The following is a 26,065-nucleotide window of genomic DNA, read 5'->3' as shown; positions in this document are numbered from 1 at the left end:
AAGAGGACAGATAAAATGACATTTCGGAAATTTTAAATTTTGGTTCAAATGCCATATCTCGGAAGTACAAATTGCCGCAAAAAAATAGGTCAACATTTCAACATGTCATCACAAAAGAAGGACAATATTTATGATGAGGACAATCCTCCTCAAATGAGTCGTCTGGTCACCTTACCAATACATAAATACAATTCAAAATATAAATTCAAATCGAAATGCAAATATTATAAATTAAATGTAATAATAGTGCAATTATAAACAAGGAAAATATGTATCATTTACAAAAATATTCTTTATATTCGAGACCATTATGGCTGCCAATATCGTATTCCGTCCAAACTCTACGACCACTCTACTTAACGATGTTGATAGTATTGCCACTATGCGAAACAGTTTACAATCAACCAAGTGTTGCAATGTTCGTATCTAAAATTATATTAATCTTATTTTTATACATTTTTTTAATCAGCAAATTTTCCTATCGTCTTTTACTCCTACAAAAAATAACAACGTATTTTCCGAGAAATAAACCGGGGTTTTTTATGCCGGCATTAGTAATAACGAAAAAAATGTGACAATATTATCCTCCAGGTATAGTTGGGTTGAACTAACGACGTCACAATTGTACGGATAAAAATTGAATCTTTACTAAGTGGAAATTAATAATATATTCTAAAAAATCTACATCTACTTGATTTTGATAAAACTTGCCTAAGTTTTATCCAGGTGGATGACAACAATCATCTGCTAACCGAATGTTAATTGACCCGAAAAGGATAGTTTAGCATCATATCGTTAGTCAATTATCTTCAAAATTATTTTCTGGCGGTGCGCCTAAATACCGTTGCATGTAGATAAAAAATACTAAAAGTATGATTTTTTAAAAGTTGTGTACTAATTGTTGCCAGTAGCAAAATTTTGAATAAATGTCATCGAATTAGTAAATTGAGCTGAAAAAAGTTGTTTCATGATTTGGGGGAAAGGGGGGGTTGGTATTTTTAGCAGTACAGTACTAAAAAGTTTGGCAATCCCCGATTAGAGATAATTTTTGTTGCATATATTCCGATGAGCATATTGTTTACTGACGCGCGATTTGAAATCGAGCGATCGACGCAATAAATAGCATAACGTCAGCGGAAATGGGCGCGCGTCCGAAGCTCGCAGCGGAACGTTCTAGAGCCGGCGCTCGGAGCCAGCGAAAAGGTTATTTATCGCGCGTCCCCGTCGCGTCGGTCGCGTGCGGGAAAAGCGTCCCGGTCGAGTCGAGCTCCGGTTCGGCGCGTCAGGTTGGCCGCCCTGACTCGGTCGGCGGCGAGCGAGCCGATCGCGGCCGAGCGCCAGCGGCCCCCGTGCGCTCACGGCCTCCGAGCCGAGCGAGCCCCGCGCCCGCCGTCAGCCTCGCCGAGGTGAGCTGCGCCCTCGGGGCCCGCAAACGCCCGTCACCGACGCCCCCTCCCCTGCCCTCCCCGCCCCGCATCGCAGTGCCGTCATGGCGGCGGTCGCGGCCGCCATTACGTAAGCCGCTCGCGCCGCGCCCTTCCGCGTCGCATTTTCGCCGGCGATCTCACTTCGCCGCGTCGCTTTTCGCCGCTGGGACTTCTCCCGGAGCGCGCCTCCGCCCGCTCGCGCTCCGCCCTCCGCCGCAGGAAGCGTCACCCTCCCCGCGCTCCTCGACCCCTTCGCCGCTCCGAGGTCGTCGGCTTTTGGCGCGAAAACAAAAAGACACATAACCTCTCATCTCGTCCTCGCCGCGCTCGATATAGATTCGGCGTTCGTTAGATCGTTATCTCGATTCAAATTCGCCGGTGGTTTGTTTACCAAACTAACAGATAACAACAAACATGGCGTTTGCTAATTAAACCTACTACTCGATAATTGTACTTTTTCAACTGTCACCGGTATTTACTTTATATGTTTACTAAGTATTTATTTTTATTTTTATTTTACATAGTAATAAATTTGATAATGTTGCAACTATTTTCTGTGGTTTGTGAGGACTGTTCACCGGAAGGGCAGTATTGGTTTGTTGTTCTCGGGATACGGTTTTCGAAATCGTTATTTCATCGCCACTTTCACTTTCTATCTTTCGTGGAAAGCAGTTCTTATCTGGTTCCGAGAAGCGGTATTATCTCCTGGCGTTGCAGACTTGCAACCACCATTAGTAATACAACATGTGTATCAGCTTTCGTCAACGGTTACAGTCTGGTGATACAATCCGTGTATTACATTAGTCGTTCGGTTTGTGTAAGTTATTGCAAGTATTAATTTGAGGTTGCTTATCGCCTATTTCACTTTATTTTACAAATATATTAGTTATCGGGGCTTAAATTTATTTTTTAAATATTCATTAATTTTATTTATTTATATACAAATATAAATTAATTTTTTTAAGGACTCGGAAATTATATCAACTCTTTATTTTTATTTTTTGTTTATTTTCTTTTATACATGGATGGAAAAGTCATTCGATAAAAATATTATGAAAAATACCTTTGTAGCAAATATTCTATTTACATCATTAATGGGTATGATAGTAGCTAAAAATATAATAAAATCATTTTTATTTAACCTTTTAGATGCTATGGTGTTTTTAAAAAAAAAATTTTTTCAAATATTTGCCGGTTCTTTATATATTATTATAATTAAATTCATTCAAAAACTGTTTCATTTATTTTATATAACGATGAACAAAGATATATCGTTGTTTTTTAACAAAGGGCTTAACATTGAACCCTTTGAATCCTGGCAATTTACATCTTTGCCGGTTTTCTTTATATAGTGCCAAAGTCCTCTTCACAATTTCCATACGACATAGACATTGGCAATTTCTAATCTAAATTAATGAATTCGATACCTTCCTATATGACTATCCAATAAATCAATTGACACATGTGTTCGTTGCGTTCATTCATAACGTTGGGATGGCTGATTTTTATATCAAATCTTTGTGAAGCTCACCAGTTTTTGTAGATAATAAACTGACAACTTTGTTGTCAAAGCATCCTACAATACTGACATCGGCTCCGTGGATGAAGGTAACACATTCCTTAAAAGTACCACAGGAAGAATTTTGTTTTATCCATTAATATTCGATTAGTTATTCTCTTTTAACTTATTTTTAAAAATTTCAATTTGCCTGGCCAATCGAACAACAATATTTGAGAAAACGCAAACATTATGTATACATTTTTAGTTTAAAATAACAAAATACTCTTGTAGTAACCGTAAGATTTTTTTTCACTAGTAAAATCGAAACAAAAATGTTCAAAATTTAGATTGGCAGGTGACAACGTGCTCAAAAACAACTTATATTTTTGTAGAGTGGTATGTCGCTAATAAGCAACACCATGCAAGTGTCAATCCTTCTTTTTCAACCCTTCGGCCGCTTTAAAAAAAATTTCATACAATATCTGCGCGGCACTGTTTTTAATGAATTAAGAATTCAGTTTTTTTTTTATAAATATACTTATCCTGTTACTTATAATACTCATAAAAGATAATAAACATGTCATTTTATATCTAGTTTTTTTTAGTTAAGAAAAGTTAGAATGTGTCGAACATTCGGTGTAAATTGTAAAAACGTTCTGCCATACAAAATATGGGGATTGTGAGTGGCTCATACTGGTTACACCATCAGTTACAATGCTTGAAATGAAATTTAGATTCATATCAGCCGTTCTTTTCATGTCTGCAGTACTAGACTAGCATCCTTTTGTTCCGGTGTGCAGTACCAAGCGTGAAACAATTCGGTCAAAATGCAATAGGCAGTGTGCTTTTGGGGATGACACAGATCGGAACGAAGAATTTTCTTCACATTTTCAATGTTTCCTTCGATGTGAATCTTTTTTGGCGGCGGTGCACGTTCATCGTCTTCAAGGTCTTCACGACCATCACAAAATCGGCCAAATCATTTGAAAACTATTTAACGGACCAGGCAATCACTTTGTGCATCATTTTCTATGTTTCGGTTGCATTTTTTTTTATACTGAGTTTAAGACAATTTAATGTTAGCTCATTTTTCCATGTTGTTTCTCGACTTACAGCAAAAATGTACTGTCATATTTCTGACAACAAAAAGCTAGTACCTAGTAATAGAAAGTACCAAAAAAAATTCGATAGTGAATGTTAGAATTTGAATCCAAAAAGTAGCGATTATCACAAATAAATTGAGAGAAAATAATTTCGATTCACCAAAGATGATAGATAACCTAGTTATTGTTATGGTTATATTTACCAGTTTACCTGGATTTTCCAAATCTCACAGATGAATAATTTAAATAAAATCAAGCTAGATCATGCATGGTCACTTGGTTGTTGGCTGTGATGATACTCGGTGATGCAAATAGTAACTGGCCTGCAAAAGTTACCAAATGCCTTACTATTTTTTTTACAAAAATTAAATTAATAAACTTACAGGTTTTAAATGTCCTTGTTCCTCGCCTTTGTAAATTCTGCAATCACATCTTGCAATGACATTTTTTGGTCTTCATCTTGCTCGATTGCTAATATAGCAATTTCACTGAGAAGATTGATTGATTGATTGAATTTCTTTTATAATCTTTAATTAAATTAAATTTGCTCAATGTACATTCCACACTAGCGTTAGTAACTGGCAAAGTTAAAAAAATTAAAGGGCTGTATCCACTTATCCATACGATTATATTTTTTAAATTAAAGATAATTTCTTAATGTTATTACTTGAATTATTTGAAATTTTAATTGATCTGTTAATAGGTACTTCAGAATATTTGTCATTTAGGATTAAGCACTGATTGAAAATTTCCGCATTTGACATTTTTAAAGTTTTTTGGAACCTAATAAGGTTCCAAAAAATAAATATTTTTAAATTCTTTGGATTCCAATAAAACAATAATATACTTGCCCTAAGATCTTATCAATAATGTTATTAAATACTTGAACTTGAAATAATTGCTCTTCGGTTTGAAAATAATAATCGGAACTCAAATGTCCTTTGATTATTTTTTGCTTTTTCACTGCACATTTTATTTCTTCATATGAACTTCTCATAATGTTGATATTGTTTTTAATACGTTTTAACACTTCTGTCGCTTTGTTGAACACTACATTTCGTTTTTGTCAAGTTTTTGATGCAAAATTTATTTCATTCATAATTTTGTGTAAAAGAACACAAGTAAATACGAAATTAAATATAGTCCTCGCATTTTTACACTAAAGGCTTTTTCTCTCTCATCTTTTTGTAAATATCTTCTAAATTAATATTAGTACTTTATTTGATATTGTAATTTTACTGCAAATGTGGTTTCCTGTCAAAAGGGCGCAGCGTCAAAACAGTGTAACCGATATATAAAAATTAGAAACAATAATGTATAGGAAAAATTCGATAGAAAAGGAATAGTTTATTTTTTTAATTCTTGTATTTGAATTTTTGCTGTTTGATATTATTTTTAATTTAGACAATATAATTATATCTAATTTTTCAATTCTTGTTATTTAAGTGTCAGAAAGTGTGCATAAAAACCTGATTTATTTTTACAATTCAAGTAAACTTTAGCTATTGTAAATAAAATTAGCTAATATCATACGATAGTAAATGAGAAGTACAGTTGAACATTTCACATCTGAATCGAATAAATTCATTATTCTATATGTAAAAGTTACAAATTTGGAACGAATTCTATGAGTATAAAGATTAGATCCCTGTTAGTGATTGAGAATTCTGATTCTGATATTTTGAAACAGGGAATTGATAAAAAGAGATTAAAGCGGGTGATGTGAGAATAAGTTGACTTGATGTGGAAAAAAATACCAAGCCGTCATTAAATGGTTTTAACATAGAACGATTATAAGTTGCTGAATCACTAGATTCAGCCCATAAAGCGTTTTGAATTTCTGCCTTAAAAAAAATATAACGAACTAGCGTTTCAGAGGATGTATGATGTTAGTTAAAAATACTTTAATATAATGTAATCTGTGCTTATTCTGCACTTTCTTTATCCAAATTTTGCGCCAAGCACATCACATGTAATTGTCAAATAGAATGTATTTTTCATCACATATGACAATATAATATAGAAATAATTTGCCTTTATCCCGTGACAGTAAAGAAAAGCAAGCTTGGTTAATTAGTGAGGCACCCATCAATCTACCTTCTTTCTACAATTTCAAATGGTTCAATATTGTTTAAATAGTAACATCACGCAGTGTCCCACATGACTCGGATGAAAATCACAGGAACGGAACTACTCAAACCATTAAAATCACCAACTTTGTCGTTGACATTTCAAGCTATCACAATGAAACTCTTATTCAAAAATAAAAGTATAATTCAAAAGTAATAAGATCGATTATGTACATTCACAGTGAAAAAAGACATGTGTTGTAGTGAAACGGTACTTTAAAAATCTGACAATGTATGAGTAATTTTATCAACATAAGGAAGTTGCTTGTTTTCAATGTGCTTTCATTCGAATAAGAAAGAGCGTTACCTAATAACAATACTGCTTTCTGTTGTAACCCATTACTTGAAAAAATTCTCTCACTTGAATGACTCACATGAATCAATCTTCAAAGATCTCTAACTGAAATAATCACTTGTGTTCCAGATGTGTTCCCGCAACACATGATTCTAAATTATATTACTTGAATGATTTATGTCCTCGAGTGGAATTTTCTTTTGATAAAGCGAGTGTTTTTGTTTTATAACACTTCCAATATAAGAGTATCGTCGGCATTGTGGATTTAATCGAGTTTATAAGCCTGTCTAATTCCAATTGCTAAAATTCTTGAAATTCGATATGGAATTTATCAGCGGCTTCAACATAAAGCTACTACAAAATTGATTGTAAAAGTATATTTTAAATTTGTAAAAGACTTGCTATTCAAACGTAATAAGGTGTAAATGTTAAAATAGTCTTCTGAATTATTTTTTTTACTCGTCTTTTTAAATTATTTTAAAAAGCTCAAGAGATTTAATTTATTTTCGCTAGTGATTTAACACTCGCTATTTGACCATAATATATATTTTTCTAGACTTTTTTTATGCAATCGCTTCTGGGAAGTGTTGACGAAGGTCGAGGACTGATACAATATGCATTACTCATATCACTTTGTCTCACTATATGACTCCATAAATAACCGAGCCGTTTCTCTCACAAAAACGATTAATTCTTAAGGGGAAGAAAGTACCCAACGATTATATTAATTCATTTTTCACTTAAAAATCTTGAAAATAAGTAGATATCATTATTCAAATAAAATCATATTAAAAATATTAGTATCAATAAGTGATAATCAAATTTACAAGTGCTTTTAAAAAAATGTACCAGAATACTGATTGCCGCACACAATAATTAACTGTTTTTCTATATCAGTACAGGAAATCCTAGGTTTAAATATATCTCCACATAGCCATGCAATCGTTAAATAATACGTGTAAATAAATATTACACTTATTCTGATCAGTAATGAGTAAGAATCAACTGATTTAATTTATCGTTTTGGTCCAATACGTATATGATTGAGTTTTAATTAATTATTTATTTAATATTTAGCTCTTTGGTTGCCGAGTCTTTTGGGATCACTATCTAAAAAACATTGTATGTTTTTATCTATAAAATTTTATATTTCCAATCTATATTGTTATCAAATTCTCAATAACCTTCATTGAAAAGTGCCAATCGTTTATCTATTTACTGTTAAACCTGTATATTCTGATTCAGCTTATTTATGTAGTTTTATAATAACATGTGATTTTTCATTTCAGATGCATAAAATAACATGAATGAAGAAAATGAGCGTGTCACGCTTGGTTCTACCGTCATGGAGGAGAGAAAAGGGGCCCCCGGCCTGCCGTCGGACGGCAGAGCATCGGCGGGCCCCGTCACAGCAGTTCAGGTGATATAGAGCTCCTAATTAAATTAAACGAGTGACTCGCTCTACTGTTGCTAACGTTCAAATCGCATTTCAGGTATCACAAAAAGAAACCTCCGAACCTGTAGAACCAATGGATACGTCGCCAGGCGGCGTAGCGCTACCCAGCGCAAAACCGGCCGAGCCGTCTACGCTGACGGTTCCGGCCCATCAGACGAAAACTAATATGAGTGCTAATAATTGTATAGCGAGTAGTCCTAATAAAATTGTACTTTTGTCCGGTGCGACGGGCACGTTACAACCGACGACCGATAGTGCGGCGGGTGACGCGTCTAAAACGCCGGTCAACACCCAGAGTGTTAGTTCTTTAGCGATGGCTAGAAAAAGGCTGAAAATCTCTGAATCGCAAGACAAGTCGACCGCCAGCGAAGACTTGTCCGGACTCAGGAAGAGGATACTAGAATATAAAATGGCTAGGTTGCGTAGTATTAAGGAAAGGTGCGTATTTCTTGTGTAACATTCTAAAAGTCATTTTCCCTTTATTGTGTAGTAAGCCGAGATAGCTATTGTTCTTTATCTTTAATTTGTCATTGAAGAGGTGCAGCACTAGAGTATTCTTATCTTCTATTTTGAAACTGGATTAAATCGCTTTATTTTCCTCGATAAACTTCCTCATAGTGTACAAGGCTTGAGCATGTTACTCATCTACCATTATTGTTGGTCATGGACTCAAACACCATAGTTGAATTTAATTTATACCTTATTGTTATAATTCCAATTGATCATCTTTATTGGGCTCTATTGCCAGTATTGCAATAATGCCTAATAAAAATATAATTTAGATCATGCCAGATTAACACTTCCTAATCTCAGCAATGCAATGCAACAATAAAAGTGCAAAATGCTATAATAAAAATACAACAATAAAACATGATAAAAGTTCATATAAATTATAAATTTTATTTGCCTTAAAAAAAATCATACATAAAATTAAATCTTCAAAATTACTATAAATGATTGCTTTAGACAGATTTAGTTGATCAATCAATATGTTTTTTTAGTTATAAAATAATTTGTAACTGAGAAGTTCCGCTCGTTTTGAGCGAATGTAGATTTAATTACAATCAGATGTAAATTGTTTCGAATACTTTTAGGTAACTCCAGATTCGAATTCTTTTGACTTTATTTTATAGATAATTTTAGTCGATGTGTGAGAGAAATGTTCTTTTACGACAATTATGTTTTGTTTGCTTCTAGAGTGCTTAACATTTATTTTCTTTTTTGCAATCAGCTTAACACTTTATGTTTGTTAACATATATTGTTTAACCCTTAAACTGCGAGACAAATTTTTTGTTGCTCTGCTAAAAACATTTTTCGGCATAAAAACTGCATTATTTCTGGTCATGCCGCCTCCCGCCTAGGTTCCCTTATTTTATAATTGCTCTTTCGAAGTTTATAACACATGTTTTATGGCCTTTATAATGCTATATCACCATATATTTTTCCTTTGCTATATAAACAGAAGGAGATTCTTTGTTGTGATGATATGATGATTCATAACAACTGGTTGACAATAATATTTCTCAGTAAAAAGTACATTTTATTTTTTCTATTACATATGATAATAGTTGATTGATTTGTTTTTTTGATATCAATCTTCCGTATTTTTTGTATAAAATGTGTTGACACATGATATGCCCCACTCAAATGACACCACTTTTTATTAACGATTTTGCTTTTCTAAAAATTTAATATTCAGTCTTAAATTCCTATTCCTTCTCAAAAAAAGCATCTCCCAAGAAAAACAAAGTAAATCGCCTACCATCTGTGACAGGTGTCAAAAGCACAGGAGGAAAATGGTTATTTCTAAATATATGTTTCGTCAAAGGTAAACTACTAAAAAAATATTTCTCTCACTACTTTGCGTTATATTCTTCCTAGATATTTAACCCTTTCACTGCGGCTGATATTTTTGCTCGCCATTTCGAAATCTGCTAATATGTGGGGGAGCAACTAATTTTATGCCCCCGACATTGTATTGTATAAAAAGTGAATAGTTAATATGATTTGGGGTTAATGACTTTTAGAGCAACTTGTGCATATAAATTACTTTTATCAACTAACCGATGCTATTGTTTGTTCTTTTTTAGACACAGTGAAAATGCAGCTGAATTTTTTTACTTAGAGAACGGTGGCAACATGATGGACTATCAAACGTGGCGCAAACGGCCGCCTACTCCGCAATTACTCAACTTTTACAAAAGCCACAGTTTAGTAGAAACTCCAGAGGAGCCAGTAAAATCACTCGGTTACGTTGCACCAAACGTTGTGCCGGTGACTCCTCCGCAGGGTGCAGAGATCAAAATACCCGGCGTCGGCGTCACTCCCATAGCAGTCTCTACTACCTTACCCGCCGCTGTCGTTCAGCTGACCCAGCAAGGTGAGTTTCGCAACTTTACGCCGCAGTCTTAGTAGGTTAAGAAACAAAATCAGTAGTACAGCACGACTCGGCGTGCTTGTAGGTTCCGTTCCTGGCCGACCAACCGGCGGTAGGCACGGCATGGTATTTGCGCCCCAAAGACACCAAACTTCGATAGCTTCACCTCGTTTACCAGGTACACATGTGGTGATCGAAGTGACATGACTAACGTTTTATTTGCTTTTCAATGTAATTGTTTTTTTATTTTAATTTGTTTACTGACAGGTTACATAGGTGTTATTTGTGTATGAGGACATTATTGAAGTATCGCCTAAATTGTATTTAATTGTTTTTTATTATAAATTATTTGAAGTTGCATATATAGTCGTGCAAAAATGAGTGTAAATCCAAAACATATTCTTTGGAATAAATATTTCAATGTTATGGAATAGTAAGGTATCAGGCATGGGCGGTGAGATACTTTCCCTCTCGATCGCTCGCGTGTTAGATGACGAGAGTGAGTGAGAGGTAAAACCATGCGGTCCGCATGCCCTTATCTCTCATTCTCTCTCGTCACTTAACACAAGAGGGAAAGTATTTCACCGCCCCCCCCCCTATAAGGTATCTAAAAAATAAGTAAAGGAATTTTTAACAATATATAAGAATTAAGTAGTAATTATTAATATCTAATATTGTCATAATAATGTACCCATACACTTATGATGCTGCATGATTTATTTTCGCAATTTTTAATTAAAATTATATTTTGACATGATCGACAGTCACATTGTAAATCTCTTTGTAAATCATTTTACAAATTTTTAAAACTAGTTTTATTAATTTGAAAGTGTTACTAATTTGTGTTAAGTCTGTACATCTTATGGGAGTTCTTCCACTTGTTCTTTTGACATTTCCGATGACACCAAATCTTAAAGTTTTGCCATTTCTGGACATTGACTCGACTTTCACTCTGAGAAAACACTGAGTGTTCTCCAGCACCATGTTTAAAAATGGCGCTGACAAAACAGTGCAACGCATATATAAAAAAATAAAAAGAAGATAACAGTAATATGAAATATTAAAAACAGAAATAGTGTATACGAAAAAATCGATAGAACACAGTAAGGATAAAATAGGAGCCATTCCCATGTAAGTTTTTTCTGAAAGTACACATTTACATTTTAGCTGATCCTTCGATATTATTTTTAATATGGGCTGTATAATTAAATTTAATTTGTCAATACTCGTTATTACATTTCATGAAAGTATGAATAAAAATCCTATTTATATTTGATCTCCCACAAAAATAATAGTTAAGATTCACTGTGCACACCTTTCAAAATATGTTTATCCTTGTAGAATGTTTTAATTTTTGAACCCAATTTAATGTCATTGTATATATTTTTGGCTGGAGAATTTTTGCCCTTTGATTGAAACGACCGTTTTTCCAATTCTTGATTTCTTCAACATATTTAATCACAATAGATCAGTGGTATAAGTCGGTGACAAATATCTGCAGGATCTGGGCTCGAATCACAATAATCGAAATTAATGATTATTATATAATTTGAATATTTAAAATAAAATCAAGCTAGGTTGTGCATAGTGATATATATTGCTGGTAAGCTTTAATAATAGTTGATTATTAATAAAATAGTTGTCAATGATTTACAGACTTTGATTTCGGTCTGCAGTCAATACTTGATAATTGTTCTTTATATTTACCCTGTTGTAGCACATTGGGCCAATGGAAGATTTATTATATTTAAACAATTTGAAAATACTTCATTCCGTAGAATGCTTCGGAAACAATTTTATTCATGTTATTTATGAACTACTTCAACTAGTTTTAATTTTTACTTATATAATTTTAAAATGAGTTACAATCATATTCACCATGACAGTCGAAATAATGTTGGAATATTACAATTTTAAGTTGCTTTCTATGTATTTGATGTGCTCTTTGTTTAATTTTATTTATTATATTGTTCGCTTGCAGGAGGTACTCCACTAGTCGTCGAAAATAGTAATATATCAAGGACCAGTGTAACGAACGCTACGCCGGTGACTCCTACGACTTCGAGCTCATCTCAGGAGCAGATAGTCGAAAAGGCGAAACAGGTATATAAACCAGCGTTATGATTAATATACAATATAATTTTTAATAAAATATATCTCAACATATTTAATAAAATTATCGTTTCAGGAAGCGCACGTTATGCAACGAATTAGCGAATTACAAAAAGAAGGCTTATGGTCCGAGAAACGACTGCCGAAGGTGGTAGAACCATCTCGGCCCAAAGCTCACTGGGATTACCTTTTAGAAGAAATGGTTTGGTTAGCGACTGATTTTGCACAAGAACGCAAATGGAAAAAAGCAGCTGCCAAAAAATGCGCACGCATGATACAAAAGTATTTCCAAGAGAAGGAGCTGTCTTCGCAGAGAGCTGAAAAAGCGCAAGAGCATCAGCTCAAGAGGGTAGCGTCGATAATTGCCAAGGAAGTCCGTCAGTTTTGGAGTAACGTGGAAAAGGTCGGTCGCCATTATTATTCCAGCTTGGCTCGGTTACGTTATCTAATTTGAATGTATAATATTGGCGTTTTGCAATTCTAGCTCGTGGAATTCAGACAGCAGACGAGGCTAGAGGAAAAGCGTAAACAGGCGCTGGATCAGCAGCTGAGTTTCATTGTGGGTCAGACTGAAAAATATTCGCAGCAGTTGGCCGAAGGTCTGAGGTTTCAAAATCAAGCCTCTAAGCAAAATTCGAGTAAGGCGTCAACGTCGTCTGCGGGCCAGTCTGACGGTGAATTTCAACCGAGCGACAGCAATTCGTCGGACGATGAAGAAACTATTGCGGCCGCAGAGAAGGAGGATAACAATGAAAGTTCACACAAAGACGAAATAGAAGCCCTTCAAAGGGAATCTCAAATGGATCTAGACGAATTTTTAAACGAATTACCTCAAGATTATTTAGAAAATAGAGATAAAATCAAGTTACCCGCCGACGAGTCTGGATCGGAGTCTGATAAAAAAGATGATGATTCGGAATTTCAAGCGGATGACGATTCCACTGACGACGAAGACACTATTATGGAGCAAGAAAAGGCAGAAGGTTCGCACGATTACGATAAAGAAATCGACGAATTAAACGCCGAAAACGAGATGAGCTTGGAAGAACTCAAACGAAAGTACAGTGGAATTCCACCCGAAGGTGAAGATGAGATTAAAGATGAGAAAATGTTGATCGATGAAGAAAAACCGTGTACGACCGTCGTAAAAGTTGAAGCAGATATTAAAAAAGAAGAGTCTAGTAGTGATAACGAAGATGATGATGATGTTACATCTGACGATACCGAAGAGGATGAACCGGAAGATGCTGGTCTAAATGCTTTAGTAGATGAAGTAAACGATAAAGCGAGTGACGAACATCGCATGGAAGACGCCGCCGCTATTGCCGAATCCATCCAACCTACAGGCAATACGTTATCGTCGACTCAAGTGGTCACTAAAGTACCGTTCCTTCTCAAACATTCCCTCAGAGAATACCAGCATATCGGTTTAGACTGGTTAGTGACGATGGAGCAGAGAAGATTAAATGGAATTTTAGCCGACGAAATGGGTCTCGGTAAAACGATCCAAACGATTGCTCTTTTGGCGCATTTAGCTTGCGAGAAAGGCGATTGGGGTCCTCATCTCATAGTCGTGCCAACATCTGTGATGTTGAACTGGGAAATGGAGTTTAAAAAGTGGTGCCCTGGATTCAAAATACTCACCTACTACGGCAATCAAAAGGAGCGAAAGTTGAAAAGGACTGGATGGACTAAATGTAACGCTTTTCACATCTGCATTACGTCTTACAAACTTGTGATTCAAGATCATCAAAGCTTCAGGCGGAAAAAGTGGAAGTATCTAATTCTGGACGAGGCTCAAAATATCAAGAATTTTAAATCTCAACGGTGGCAGTTGCTTTTGAATTTTAAAACTCAACAGTAAGGGTCGTTATTAGTCGGTTTACTAACTTGGGTATCTTAGATCAGATCTGATGTTTTTGTGCATTTTAGACGTCTTTTGTTAACCGGAACGCCACTTCAAAACAATCTTATGGAGCTGTGGTCCTTGATGCATTTCTTGATGCCCGATATATTTGCGTCGCATAAGGAGTTCCAGGAATGGTTCAGCACTCCGGTCACCGGGATGATCGAAGGAGTTTCAGAGTTCAACGAAAGCGTCATCAAACGATTGCACAAGGTTTATATTATGCACAAGCAGTAGTTTATCTAGATTTGGCGAATTTTCATTTGACTTTCTTTCTAAGGTGTTGAGGCCGTTTTTGTTAAGACGTCTCAAAAGCGAAGTCGAAAAGCAAATGCCAAAGAAATACGAACATATTGTAATGTGTAGATTGTCTAAGCGGCAGAGGTTTTTATATGAGGACTTCATGTCGAGAGCAAAGTTAGTATCTAACGGAATGATTAAAACGATATATAAATTGATGATTTGTTTATTGGTTTTTATTATATTTTTTTTTCATAGAACCAAGGAAACTCTAGCTAGTGGTAATCTTTTGAGTGTCATCAATGTTCTCATGCAACTGCGTAAAGTGTGCAATCACCCGAATCTCTTTGAAGTCAGACCCACAATATCACCGTTTCAAATGGAAGGTGTCAACTATTGCGCTCCAGCTTTGGTGTGCAACGTTTCGAAATACCTACCTTTTAAGGTAAGCTGTCTTGTCATTATTTATTTTTCATAGAAAAATAATCACGACTCAAAATTAGGATTTCATAATACTATATATTCAATGTTCATCATTTTACTTATTCAACTTTTTACTCTTTCAGGATTGTGATGTATCGAGTTATAATTTAAATTTGTTAAGATTGGAAAACATAAGTGCCTTTGAGTCGTATAGAATTCGCCACTTGAAAGTCTTGCAAGATCGGATTCAGAAAGTAGACACGGCTCCACTGCCGCAGCCTCGTTGCCCGAGAGCTGCGCTGCGGATTCACGTGACCCTGCGGCCGGTGCCCACGTCTACTCCGACGAGTTCCGCTGTCCCGGTCGGGACCAGTCCCCGGATGCCGCCCTCGGCCGTCACCAATGTACCTGCCTCTCAACAGAAACAACCGCAAAAATCCCTATCGAACGTGCCTTCGCTTCAGAGGCGAGACGGTGCCACGACCGACGGAGTTTCCACCTCACGCTCTGTGGCACTCGTCCAGCCGCTATCGCCGCGTGTTTTAAAACAGTTGACCAACGTACGGACTATACAGTATTCGCAAACGCACGAGAGGAACGTGGAAGCCAAAAAGTTAAAAACTCATAACGAATTTTATAACGTAAGATCAATTGTGTAATTTGTGTATGTGTGATTTTCAAAATTTCAACGATTTCATCGTTACAATTACAGGCTACCATAGACGAATTGCTAAAAAATAAAAGAAAATCGTTGTTAAATTTCATCTGCGACATCAACGAACGGCGGTGCGGTGCGTATCCGTTGTACGGTTACGATCTGCGGGAAGCTTGTCATATTCCACCTGAAGAATTCTGTTGTTCTTTGCGTGCCGATATTAACACTTATGATTCCTATATGCGAACATTAAGTCCTATATTAGAAAGGTATGACTAAAATTAGCATAATCTATTATTTTAAGATTTCTGTTAAAAAACTAATATCATTCACAGATTCATAATTTATATATCGAGTGCTACAAGTCCAGGCGTAAGTATCCATATCGGAAGAGGTGCGTCTTGGAGGACACAAGAGGAAAGACGATTAGAATTTCAATTAAACGAAAGATCTAAACCTCTGTTTAAATTGTACCATCAAATCCAATCGAACATGACGACTCAATTTCCAGATCCGCGACTTATTCAATATGATTGCGGTAAGATAATCTATTTAATATATTAATAATTTTAAATTAATAAAATTAATTAATTACAGGTAAATTACAAACTCTGGATTATATACTGCGACAGTTAAAGATCGAACACCACAAAGTGCTCATCTTCACTCAAATGACCAAGATGCTGGACGTCCTGGAAGCTTTTCTCAATTTCCACGGGCATATTTATCTCAGGTTAGACGGCACGACCAAAGTTGAACAGAGACAAGTGCTCATGGAACGGTTCAATGCCGACAAGAAGATATTTGCCTTCATCTTGTCAACGAGATCTGGTGGCGTCGGAGTGAATTTGACGGGTGCTGATACCGTCATCTTTTACGATTCTGATTGGAACCCGACTATGGACGCCCAAGCGCAGGATAGATGTCATAGGATCGGTCAAACCAGAGACGTCCACATATATCGCTTGATATCCGAGAAGACTATTGAGGAGAACATTTTAAAGAAAGCGAATCAGAAGCGGATGTTAGGCGATGTGGCCATCGAAGGCGGAAACTTCACCACTGCTTACTTTAAAACCGTATGTATAAATATATATGTATATATACAGCCTCGGCCAAAATAGTGATTCATACCAATAATGTTTTATTCAATATAAAACTATCAAGGCTTTTATTACATATAGCATATTCAGTAGGGCACTTCTTTTGGCATACTTATCAATGGTGAACAGCTTTTTGTAGACACGAAATATTCCAGGCAAGATTTTTGTGGACACTGATTCAGTGGCTTAGCCAAGATTTTGTCAAGAAAAATGGCAGGATAATTTTTGTAATTTATATTTAATTAACACTTAACCGACGGGTCGTTTTTTTCCCGCATGATCTGCGAAAATGGGCTGTTTCGCGAGAACTTTGCGCAACACAGATTTATAACAAAAAGATATGATAACTTTTGAATTAAACAGAATTAAAAAACTAGAATTTATCAAATGTTCTGCATTGTATTGGTTCATATGTTAAAATTATTTTATCAGTGGTCTTCAATCTGTGGGTTGCATAAAATAATAATTAATATAAAATTTGCTTTATTCTACTTTATTATATCTCTAGTTTAAAAAAATAGATAATTAATTATGTAAATAAAATGAACCATGTGAATTATCATATATAAATTATATTTCGGTCTGTCATGGGTTAAATTTGTTATGCCAAGCTTCGTCAAGCTTTAAAAATAATTTACGATCGTGTTTTATTACTTTAGCTTGTTGATGCAAAGAGTTCTTTGATTGTCCCTCACATGTGAAGTTGTGGCGACAATAAAAATATTTGTGCCTTGGAATACTTTTTTTTTCTTGTAGTACAAACCTTCATTCATATATGTCATCACAAAACATTTTAGTTTTTGTGGGTAGAAACAACTGGACCCATCATTAAAGGTCAGAAATCGTAAAAGGTAGTTATTACTGGTCCACATCAGTTACCATCAGTGGACGAAATCGGTAAATACTACCTGACCCGCCAGTTAAGTGTTAACATAAAATGCCGCCAAGGGGGGGGGGGCGTCCAGACCCCCAGAACAATCCAGTTTATGTAATAATTTTTGTCTGGAATAATTAGTCCCCACAAAAATCACCAAACTCGATCAACATGGACAAAACAGTTTTATTAATTTTTATTCTTTTCCTAAAATAAATCCATTATTGTATTTTTAACGTTGAGATTGCGACTCCCCTTGTACATGAATATGATTCTTACTGCAAATACAAATCAATAATTCTTCCACTACCTTGTGTTTAACCACTTCAATGACTACTTTTTTTTATTATTAATCTTACCATTTGCGACCAAAATTTTATATCAAAAAATTACGACATTTTAAAAATGTTCACTTATTAGCCAAAGCTGTAGATAAATACATTGTTTAATAATTTCGGAGGTGATGTTAAAATGCTTGATTTTTTTTAGACTTCTATTCAAGATTTGTTCACAGTCGGTAGCGAAGAAGACGCTAGTAAAAGAATGGAAGTCGATAATGCCGAACCAGAAATTCCAAAGCTTAGCGCGTTGACTGAAGATGCTACTGCTTTTGAAAGCGCATTAGCTGAATGCGAAGATGAAGCAGACGTAGTCGCTGCGAATACGGCACGCGCTGAAGCCGACGCTGAATTGGCAGAGTTCGATGAATCGATTCCGATCGAAGAACCGCCGGTTAAAGAAGAACAACCGGAATTAAGTAAAGCAGAACAGGAATTAGAACTTCTAATGCAAGAGGTTAGCATTTTTGTTAGTCGATATATTTTAGTTTTATATTATACGTAATAATGTTATCGCAATCGTTTCCAGCTTTCGCCGATCGAACGATATGGTATAAGATTGGTGGAGGCCAGCGAAGCCGCCGCTTTTGCCGAACAACAGGCAATAGCCGAAATGGAAAAGCAGAAACGCGACTGGGAGGCCGCTAGGCGACTTCTCAAACGTTCGCCGAGTCCACCCGAGCCGGAAACAACCAACAACGAAGACTTGCTTACGTTCTCGCGCGAAGATTCTATGAATCAGGTCCCTAGTAGTCCCGTAAATTCTCGAATAAAACAAGCGAAGGTTTCTTCCAGGAAATCGGCGCGATTCAACAATAAAAGAAAACATAACAATTCGACCCAGTCGTTGAAAAGTGTCAATCATAAAAACGTTCGGAGTAGCTCTGAATCCGATGAAGAGTCGAGCTCCAATACGACGGATAGTTCAAATAATTCTACAAGTGACAGTGAAAATAGTGATAACTCAGACTCAGATTTCCTCAATGATTCTAGCTTAATCGATAAAAAAAATATAAATAATTGTAATAGCGTAAAAGGTTCGGGAACCCCCCGGACGCGTTCTCGCGGCACAGTGAAAATTAATCTCTGGACTTTAGATAAAAAAAGGGCATCCAACAATTGTAAAAGCGTCTCTAAAAAGAAGCGTATTAAAAAGGAAGTGTCCGACGTCGATTCGAGTAGTGAAAATTGCATAAGAACTAGTAAAAGTAATAGTGAAAGTACGCAAAACGAAGACTCCGATAGTAAATCTGATAAGGGCGCAAAGTCGTTCATGTCGTTGAACGAGCGCGTCAATAGCATATTGAATAAAGAAAATCCACCAGCGGGCGGTTGGAAGTCAAATTCCAATCATAAAAACCTTAACAAATCCGTAGACTCGGGGAAAAATAAGCGAAAGATTATCTCTAGATTTAATTCGAATAGCAAATCGTTAAACAATTCCAAAAATAAGACTTTAGATAGCTGGCTGAGCGGGGGTGCCAAAATCACCACCGACAAAGCTTCCATTCTTTCGAATCAACCCGTCGTCACTCTGACGGCTCTGCCGTTTTCCAATCCCAACACGATAATTAGAACGAGGCGTGCGTCTTGCAACGCCGACTCGAAAAAAATATCAAAACAAACTAAAATAGGTAAAAGCGGTAAAGTGAGCGAGTTTGTGAACGAGATATAGTGATGTCTATTTTATACATTATTTTTTACGAGTGACAAGTTGCTTGAACGGTTTCTTAACGCATTGTAAATACGTCGCCATTGCATATAATAGGATTTTTTAAATTTTGTGTATAAATTGAATTAAGTACTTGAAATAGTTATAATTAAGTAAGATTTAACATAGCATAGTTTAAAATGTTAAAAAAGGAACGATCTGTTTTCATATCAAGATCAATTATTCCATTCGTTGCGTATATAAAATAATGATATACATTTTTACAACATATAATTATTTTTTGACTAAGTCGTACATTGATACTCTCCCAGTGATTAATTAATGCATTTATTTACTGAGAACATATTTTTAATAACAGAGCGTCTCTTTGTAAACTGTCGTATGTAGACGTTTGGTTTCATGTTAATTTAAAAAAAAAAACTTACATTTCAACTGTAAAATGGAAATAAAGTGACTTTCCTTGCTATTGTTGTTTTTTATATATGCCTGACGTTCGTTGTTTTGGTGTTACATTTGCTCTTGTACGCGCTTGTTTATATGAGTTCTCTAAGAGTGGTCGGTCGCCTGAAAATGTTTGGTTTGGCACTGGCGATGCTGCCATTTAACATGTTATTATTTTTTTATATATTACATATATATAGATGATGTAGAGTTATGTTGCACCAAAACAACAATGCCATTCCAAACGTCAGATTATATAAGCAAGCACGACAAGGCAAAAGTCATACCATTTTCACGCAATCCTTTGATATCCCTCATATTTTTATTTAAAATCCGCCGGGGGCTGATCAAGTTTGTTAGCTGCTATTTGAATGTCTCAAATAACATAAATTTGATATATTCAGTCTCTTTATGATTAAATACATACAAATTATATATATTTGAACAATTCTAAAACAAATTTAAAGATTAATATGTAAGATTATGTGCTGATAACAACTGTATTATTTATTAGTTTCTCCTTTTTGTTGATATTTTTATATTTTAATTTGAAATTTTCAGCAGTTTAAAATTAAATATATACTATTTTACTTAACATTTTCAAAAACTAATGATACAGATGAAATTAACATTAAATTTTACAAATTGCTTTAAAGTAATCATAAAGAGACTTGCCTAAATGCTTTCAGATAATCCTCTTCTAAATTTCTTACTCATTACATTTTCATTATAGGTATGGATATCGGCAAACTCAAACGAAATCATGCCAGTGAGTATCGTTTTGTTGTTTTGTTTTTTTGCTCCATTATAATTTATTTTTATACTAATTTTCGATATTATAGGTGTGGTATCCGCCAACGCCGCCTCAAGGAGAAGGAGACATGTATGTCGATATTTCTCTGGGATACCTATACGATTGGAACATCATGCCCGAGTCTCAGCTTCCCCCCGTTTATATCAAAAGGGATAGCAAAAGACCACGCAGCGATGTCGGTCACAGTCCCGATAGACACAGACCGTCGAAATCTCACAGAAGAGACGAATCTGTCTATGCTCCTCGTTCTCTCTTCGAAAGGCCGTCCCTTGCTCTTATCAAGCGTCGCGACGTTAAAATTCAAAAACACAGAAGTCCTATCAGACCTGTTATTCCTGTGCCGGCTGGAATCAAACCGGTGGTTAGACCTGTAGTCGATCCGACTCCCATTCTTGGGTGGACGCTATTGGAGGACAAGTGTTTATTGGACGCTGTTAAATCTCAAGGCGTAGCTTTAGACCTTATTGTGACGTCACCGGGACACACACCAAACTGGGATCTCGTCGCCGATATGGTCAATAACTTCTCTCGCATCTATCGATCACCGAAACAATGTAAATGTCGATACGAAAATGAAATATTACCCCGAGAAGAAGGTAAATCGTCGATGGATATAAATCAGCAGAAGAAGCAAAAGAAGAGTAAATCTCACAAGAGCAGTAGATCTATGAGAACGGCGCACTTGTACGAGCAAGACAATAATATGTCATTCACTAAAGAAATTATACAGAAGCATGAAATCATGAAATCTGTGCATAGTAAAAGACAGACTACGCCAAAGCGTCGCTACGATGATCCTAACATGAAAAACCCTAAGCATGTCGCCGTGCTTAGCGAATATGGTGTCAATTATGACTCGCCGTGTAATCCCATGGAAGTGGCTGCGAAGAGATTTGAGAGAATATCTAAAGAGAAGCAGAAATCGACGTCTACGCCCACGCCCGTCGTCACAGAACAAGTGGTAACTCCGTCTAGATTACAAAATACTATTAAAGTTCCGCCATCTCCGCCGCTCGGAATAAGTACTCCGGTGGCAACGGTCGTCCCGTCTCCGAGACCTCAACAGCAGCAAAGAACTTTGCAGACGGATGCGGCGCAAAGACCTCACCGAATAGTCGTTGGACAACAGCAAGCATTAATCAAAGGCACTGCTGGCGGTAAACCGTTCAGTCCTGCTCAAATTCAATACTTCAAACAACAAGCTCTCGCAAGACAGCAATTGAAAGTATTGCAGCATCAGACAGCAGTCACTCAACAAGGCAACCTCGTTCAGCAGATAGGCATACCTCAACAGGCTGTCGCAAATAAACTGACGCCAGTGACCCTTACGTCCATACAAGTGTCTTCGCCGCAGCAAAGGCCTCAGATCACGCAGGCCGGTACTGCCATAAACAAACAGGCGTTCGCCAGAACTGTTTCCGATGTTGAGATAAGTGCTCTGATCAAGAGGCAACAAGCGATGGCCCAGCAAAAAGCCGGCATCCAACATCCCGTCACTCAGATCTTCACTTCGCAACAACAACTGCAATCGATACAAGGAACGAGTGGTGAACGCGTGGCAGTGACTATCGCGGGGGCCGGAGGTGTCACTGTAGCCACGGGCACTGTCAACGTCGCCGGAACTGCTACTAAAGTAGCGACTGGCACTGGAGTGCTAGCTAGTGTTGCCACTGCGTTGCCTGGAAAGCCTCAGATGAAAATGGCAACACCTCAGCAAATCAGACAACTTCATCTTCAGCAGCAGTTGGCTATGGCGCAACGTAAGGGACAGAAAGTCACGCAGTTGACTCAGGTATGTTTTTACATTGTCTCGTTGTTTCTTGAAAGTTTGATGGTTTTGATTGATTATTGCTTTTCTGAAAAGGTCGGAGGAGGTGCTCCAGTTATTGTACAAACGCCCGGTACGCATAAAACCTTGCCGGGTGTCACTATGCACCAAATACAACAAGTTATGCGTCAGATGCCGCAGGCTGGAGCTCGGGTAGTTCCAAGGCAAGCTATTCAGGTAAATGTCTAAAAAATAAACCTAGTCTGTAAATTAAATTTAATATCATTACTAGGATTGTACCGTGTATAGTTTCAAGTACAGTGAGTATATTAATTTTGTAGATTTTAATGAAGAAGAAACACAATAATAGACTAAACTAGTAAAAAAAATGACGATCGAACTTAGTTTTTACCTCAAAAATGTGATCAGAATTTTCTCTCATTGCTTCTTGAGCAGTTAAAATTTTTAAATTACCTCTGTGATGATTTTCACTGCTAGTAAAATTCTTTATTATTGAATTTTATGTTATACTCTCTTGTTTTTATATTTCTATAGATTATCTACATAAAAATAATTACAATAAAATGTTGACAATCACTAAATTATTTTATAAATAAAGTAACATTTACTCTGATATACAGTAGACCCCCCATTAACACGGTAAATTAGGGTGCCTGTTACTTTATCTGTGAGCGAGCCAAAGGGAGGATATCTCACCATACGCGCCTGATTCGTATGTACATATAGCAAAAAATTGTATGAGTGTTTTCTAGTCCCCCAACTACACACACCTAAATAGCACGCTCTCAATTGACCGTGTTATCGGGGTTCTACTGTATACGTGATTAAAACAATTGTGAGACGTAAATTAAAAAACTTACAGCTTGTAACTCAAATTGGATGTCAAATCAATTTCCCTATTGAAGTGAATTGAAATGCCATTAATCCGTTTTAATGAAGAAAATTGAAATGAATTAATGGCAATGGTAAATACTACCTAAGGCCATAATAATGAAGCTTTTTTTAAGTTATGTAATACATTTTTTTGCTCGAATGTTGAGTAAAATTTTTTAAAACAGTTAGTTCTAATGTGTAATAAAGCGTTGAGAACCACTGAATTTGCTTCATTAATAAATATAATACAATAAATTAGTAATTAGAAAAAAAACAAAAATAACTCGCTAATCAAAGGGTTGAAAAATCCAGTAACAGATTGCTATGAAATTGCAGCGGCTATTTTAAGCTACTACTGCATATTTGTGTTGCATGTCTGATTCTTACTGCCACTTGTCATGTGATTATATTATATTTCTATTCACTATACTGGCACTCCTGCACGACATCTTACAGACTGATGATAGTTACTATACTTGTACAGCCAAAACCCTTAGAACTAATAAAGGCCTCCGAATTAATAAGAGCTTAAATTAAAAAAAAAAATTTTAGGTGGTTGGCGGTAGTGTAAGTCAAGTGAGGGCTACCGGTGTTACTACAGTCCCTGCTTCTCATCAAGTTATACTATCGCAAGTATCGACAGGCTTGCCGACTCGCCACCCAACTCCGTCTACGCCAACGACTACGGCTATCGTTCGACCAATCGTACAAACGCAGCCTCCATCTGATCCCCAGGTAAATATATAAATACTATTATTAAATGTTTGCGCAATATGCTCGTTATATTTTTTATATTTATCATTTTTATTTTCAGCCCAAAACTTGAAGAAATGTGGTCAAGAAACACGGTCTAAACTTATACAAGATCATCTGCGACATGAGTCTATGTTGTGCTGCAGAGTAAATAATCGAATTATTTAACCGAGGACATAAATACGCTCTGCTTGTGACCAGAGAAGTTGAGAGTAAAATGACGATACAATACAGCAAATTTTTGTTAAACCGGATGGTAGATGAGAAAAAAATGATATTTCATAAAAAAAGAACATGTGTTACATTCCATATGGTAAATAGTTTAGTTTTTTATGCACAATATACTACTTATATTATACGTACTAAACAGTAATGCAGATCGATTAGGTTTATGTATAATTTTATCAGTTTTTATCGTCGATACTGAGAGTCCAATTGCATTTATTATAATAGTCAACGATGATCGGCGGACTCGTCGTCCTTTGGTTAACGCAGACGTAAATGTTACATAATGATGTAATATCACTTTTAAATGGCTGTGCATTTTTTTTCTTAAGTGTAGGATTCATTTTAAGATTATACCGCATTTCTCTACTCGACGACGAGAGCCTGTGAAGAGTGTTAGTGACGATGTGTGTTGGTTGATATTTTGACTGAGCCGTTGTCGATTAAAGAATATAATTTTTTTGTAATGAAAACTATTAGCAACTATACTTGATTTTTTCGCTAACGGATAAGACGTATTGTAATTATATTGTATATTTACAGGAGTACGCTAAGATCAAAAAGTTGGCAAAAATCATAAAAAAAACTTGAATGGAAGCGTGTATATGTGTATACGTTGTCGTGTGGAATGATGTATTTGCTATTTCGCGTTCTTCTATGTATGTATCGCTTCGACGATCGTCGCCGATATTTCTAGTATTATGTGTTTGGTCGATTATTAAATTGTGCTTCCGTTACGCGAGAAGACGTCTCGCGGAAAGAACGTTATATTTTTTTTATACGTGCGTCGAGATTATGTGTCACTGTAAATACATATGAACCTGTACAATTTTCATTAGCTGATATATTTAGCAGACTATACTGTTAAATATTATTATATAAATATGAATATTGTATATCGCACCTGGGTAGTTAGATTACATTATTTAAACGATAAGATTTAGTTTATAGGGATTGTAAATATGTGAATTCAGAAGATTTGTTGTGAATAAATAATTTAAATTTCATAAAAAAAAACTTGCAGCATTTTGATTTCATTCTTTGATATCCCTATCCTATTTTTTCAACTAGTTCCTGTAGTGCAGTGATTGACTAATCGGGGTAAAAATGAAATTTTTGGGGGTTGATTTAAAAATTTTTTTTTAAGACTCCAAAATTAACAGAAAACACTGGCTTTATTATTTTGTAACTTTTTTATTGTTCATTATTTCTGTCAAACTAATGAATATACAGAGGTTGCAAAAAACGAAGCATTTGATCAACGTTCAGCAGCTAACTTACTTATTTTTATAAAATAAAGGTAACATTGAAAACTAAATTTCTTCACTTACCATCCCCTTTGCGATTTCGAGCTATGCTTCCGCTTTCTTTTGACGATTTTTATGACTATTGTCACTTAAATCATATAAAAAATGTGTCTCTCATACCATTTCGATTAGTTTTTCTGCATGACGAGAATATAACTCCAGAATGCGTGCATCCTCATTGACTGAATAATTTTGTTGATGTCCATACGTTACAAAGACTGCTGAACTCGGAACGTGAGAGGCCGTCTGTC

General features: G+C 35.9%; 1 protein-coding gene across 4 annotated transcripts; it reads left to right on the top strand.

The window, feature by feature from the left end:
• Positions 1 to 1,112: 1,112 nt before the first annotated feature.
• Positions 1,113 to 25,524, top strand: dom (domino helicase). Of its 4 annotated transcripts, none has more exons than XM_088196416.1 (22): positions 1,113 to 1,203; positions 7,745 to 7,875; positions 7,949 to 8,349; positions 10,003 to 10,292; positions 10,375 to 10,467; positions 12,271 to 12,392; positions 12,478 to 12,804; positions 12,886 to 14,261; positions 14,334 to 14,520; positions 14,588 to 14,724; positions 14,806 to 14,992; positions 15,114 to 15,611; positions 15,683 to 15,894; positions 15,961 to 16,163; positions 16,223 to 16,704; positions 18,092 to 18,397; positions 18,470 to 18,682; positions 20,787 to 20,822; positions 20,896 to 22,659; positions 22,732 to 22,872; positions 24,082 to 24,264; positions 24,344 to 25,524. In XM_088196416.1, exons 2-22 carry the CDS (start codon positions 7,759 to 7,761, stop codon positions 24,353 to 24,355), a joined length of 7,287 nt encoding a protein of 2,428 aa, XP_088052542.1. In that variant the 5' UTR covers positions 1,113 to 1,203; positions 7,745 to 7,758; the 3' UTR covers positions 24,356 to 25,524. The 4 variants fall into 4 exon arrangements, with proteins under 4 accessions (XP_088052542.1, XP_088052544.1, XP_088052541.1 ...); XM_088196415.1 differs by lacking the exon at positions 1,113 to 1,203 and adding an exon at positions 1,299 to 1,406; XM_088196418.1 differs by lacking the exon at positions 10,375 to 10,467.
• Positions 25,525 to 26,065: the final 541 nt, after the last annotated feature.

The sequence above is a fragment of the Plectrocnemia conspersa genome, unplaced genomic scaffold (genome assembly GCF_051122295.1).
Source record: "Plectrocnemia conspersa isolate PC_06_02 unplaced genomic scaffold, ASM5112229v1 ptg000011l, whole genome shotgun sequence".
Taxonomy (NCBI): Eukaryota; Metazoa; Arthropoda; class Insecta; order Trichoptera; family Polycentropodidae; genus Plectrocnemia; species Plectrocnemia conspersa.
Note: the sequence above shows the minus strand (reverse complement) of the source record. Positions and strands in the feature narration are given on the sequence as shown.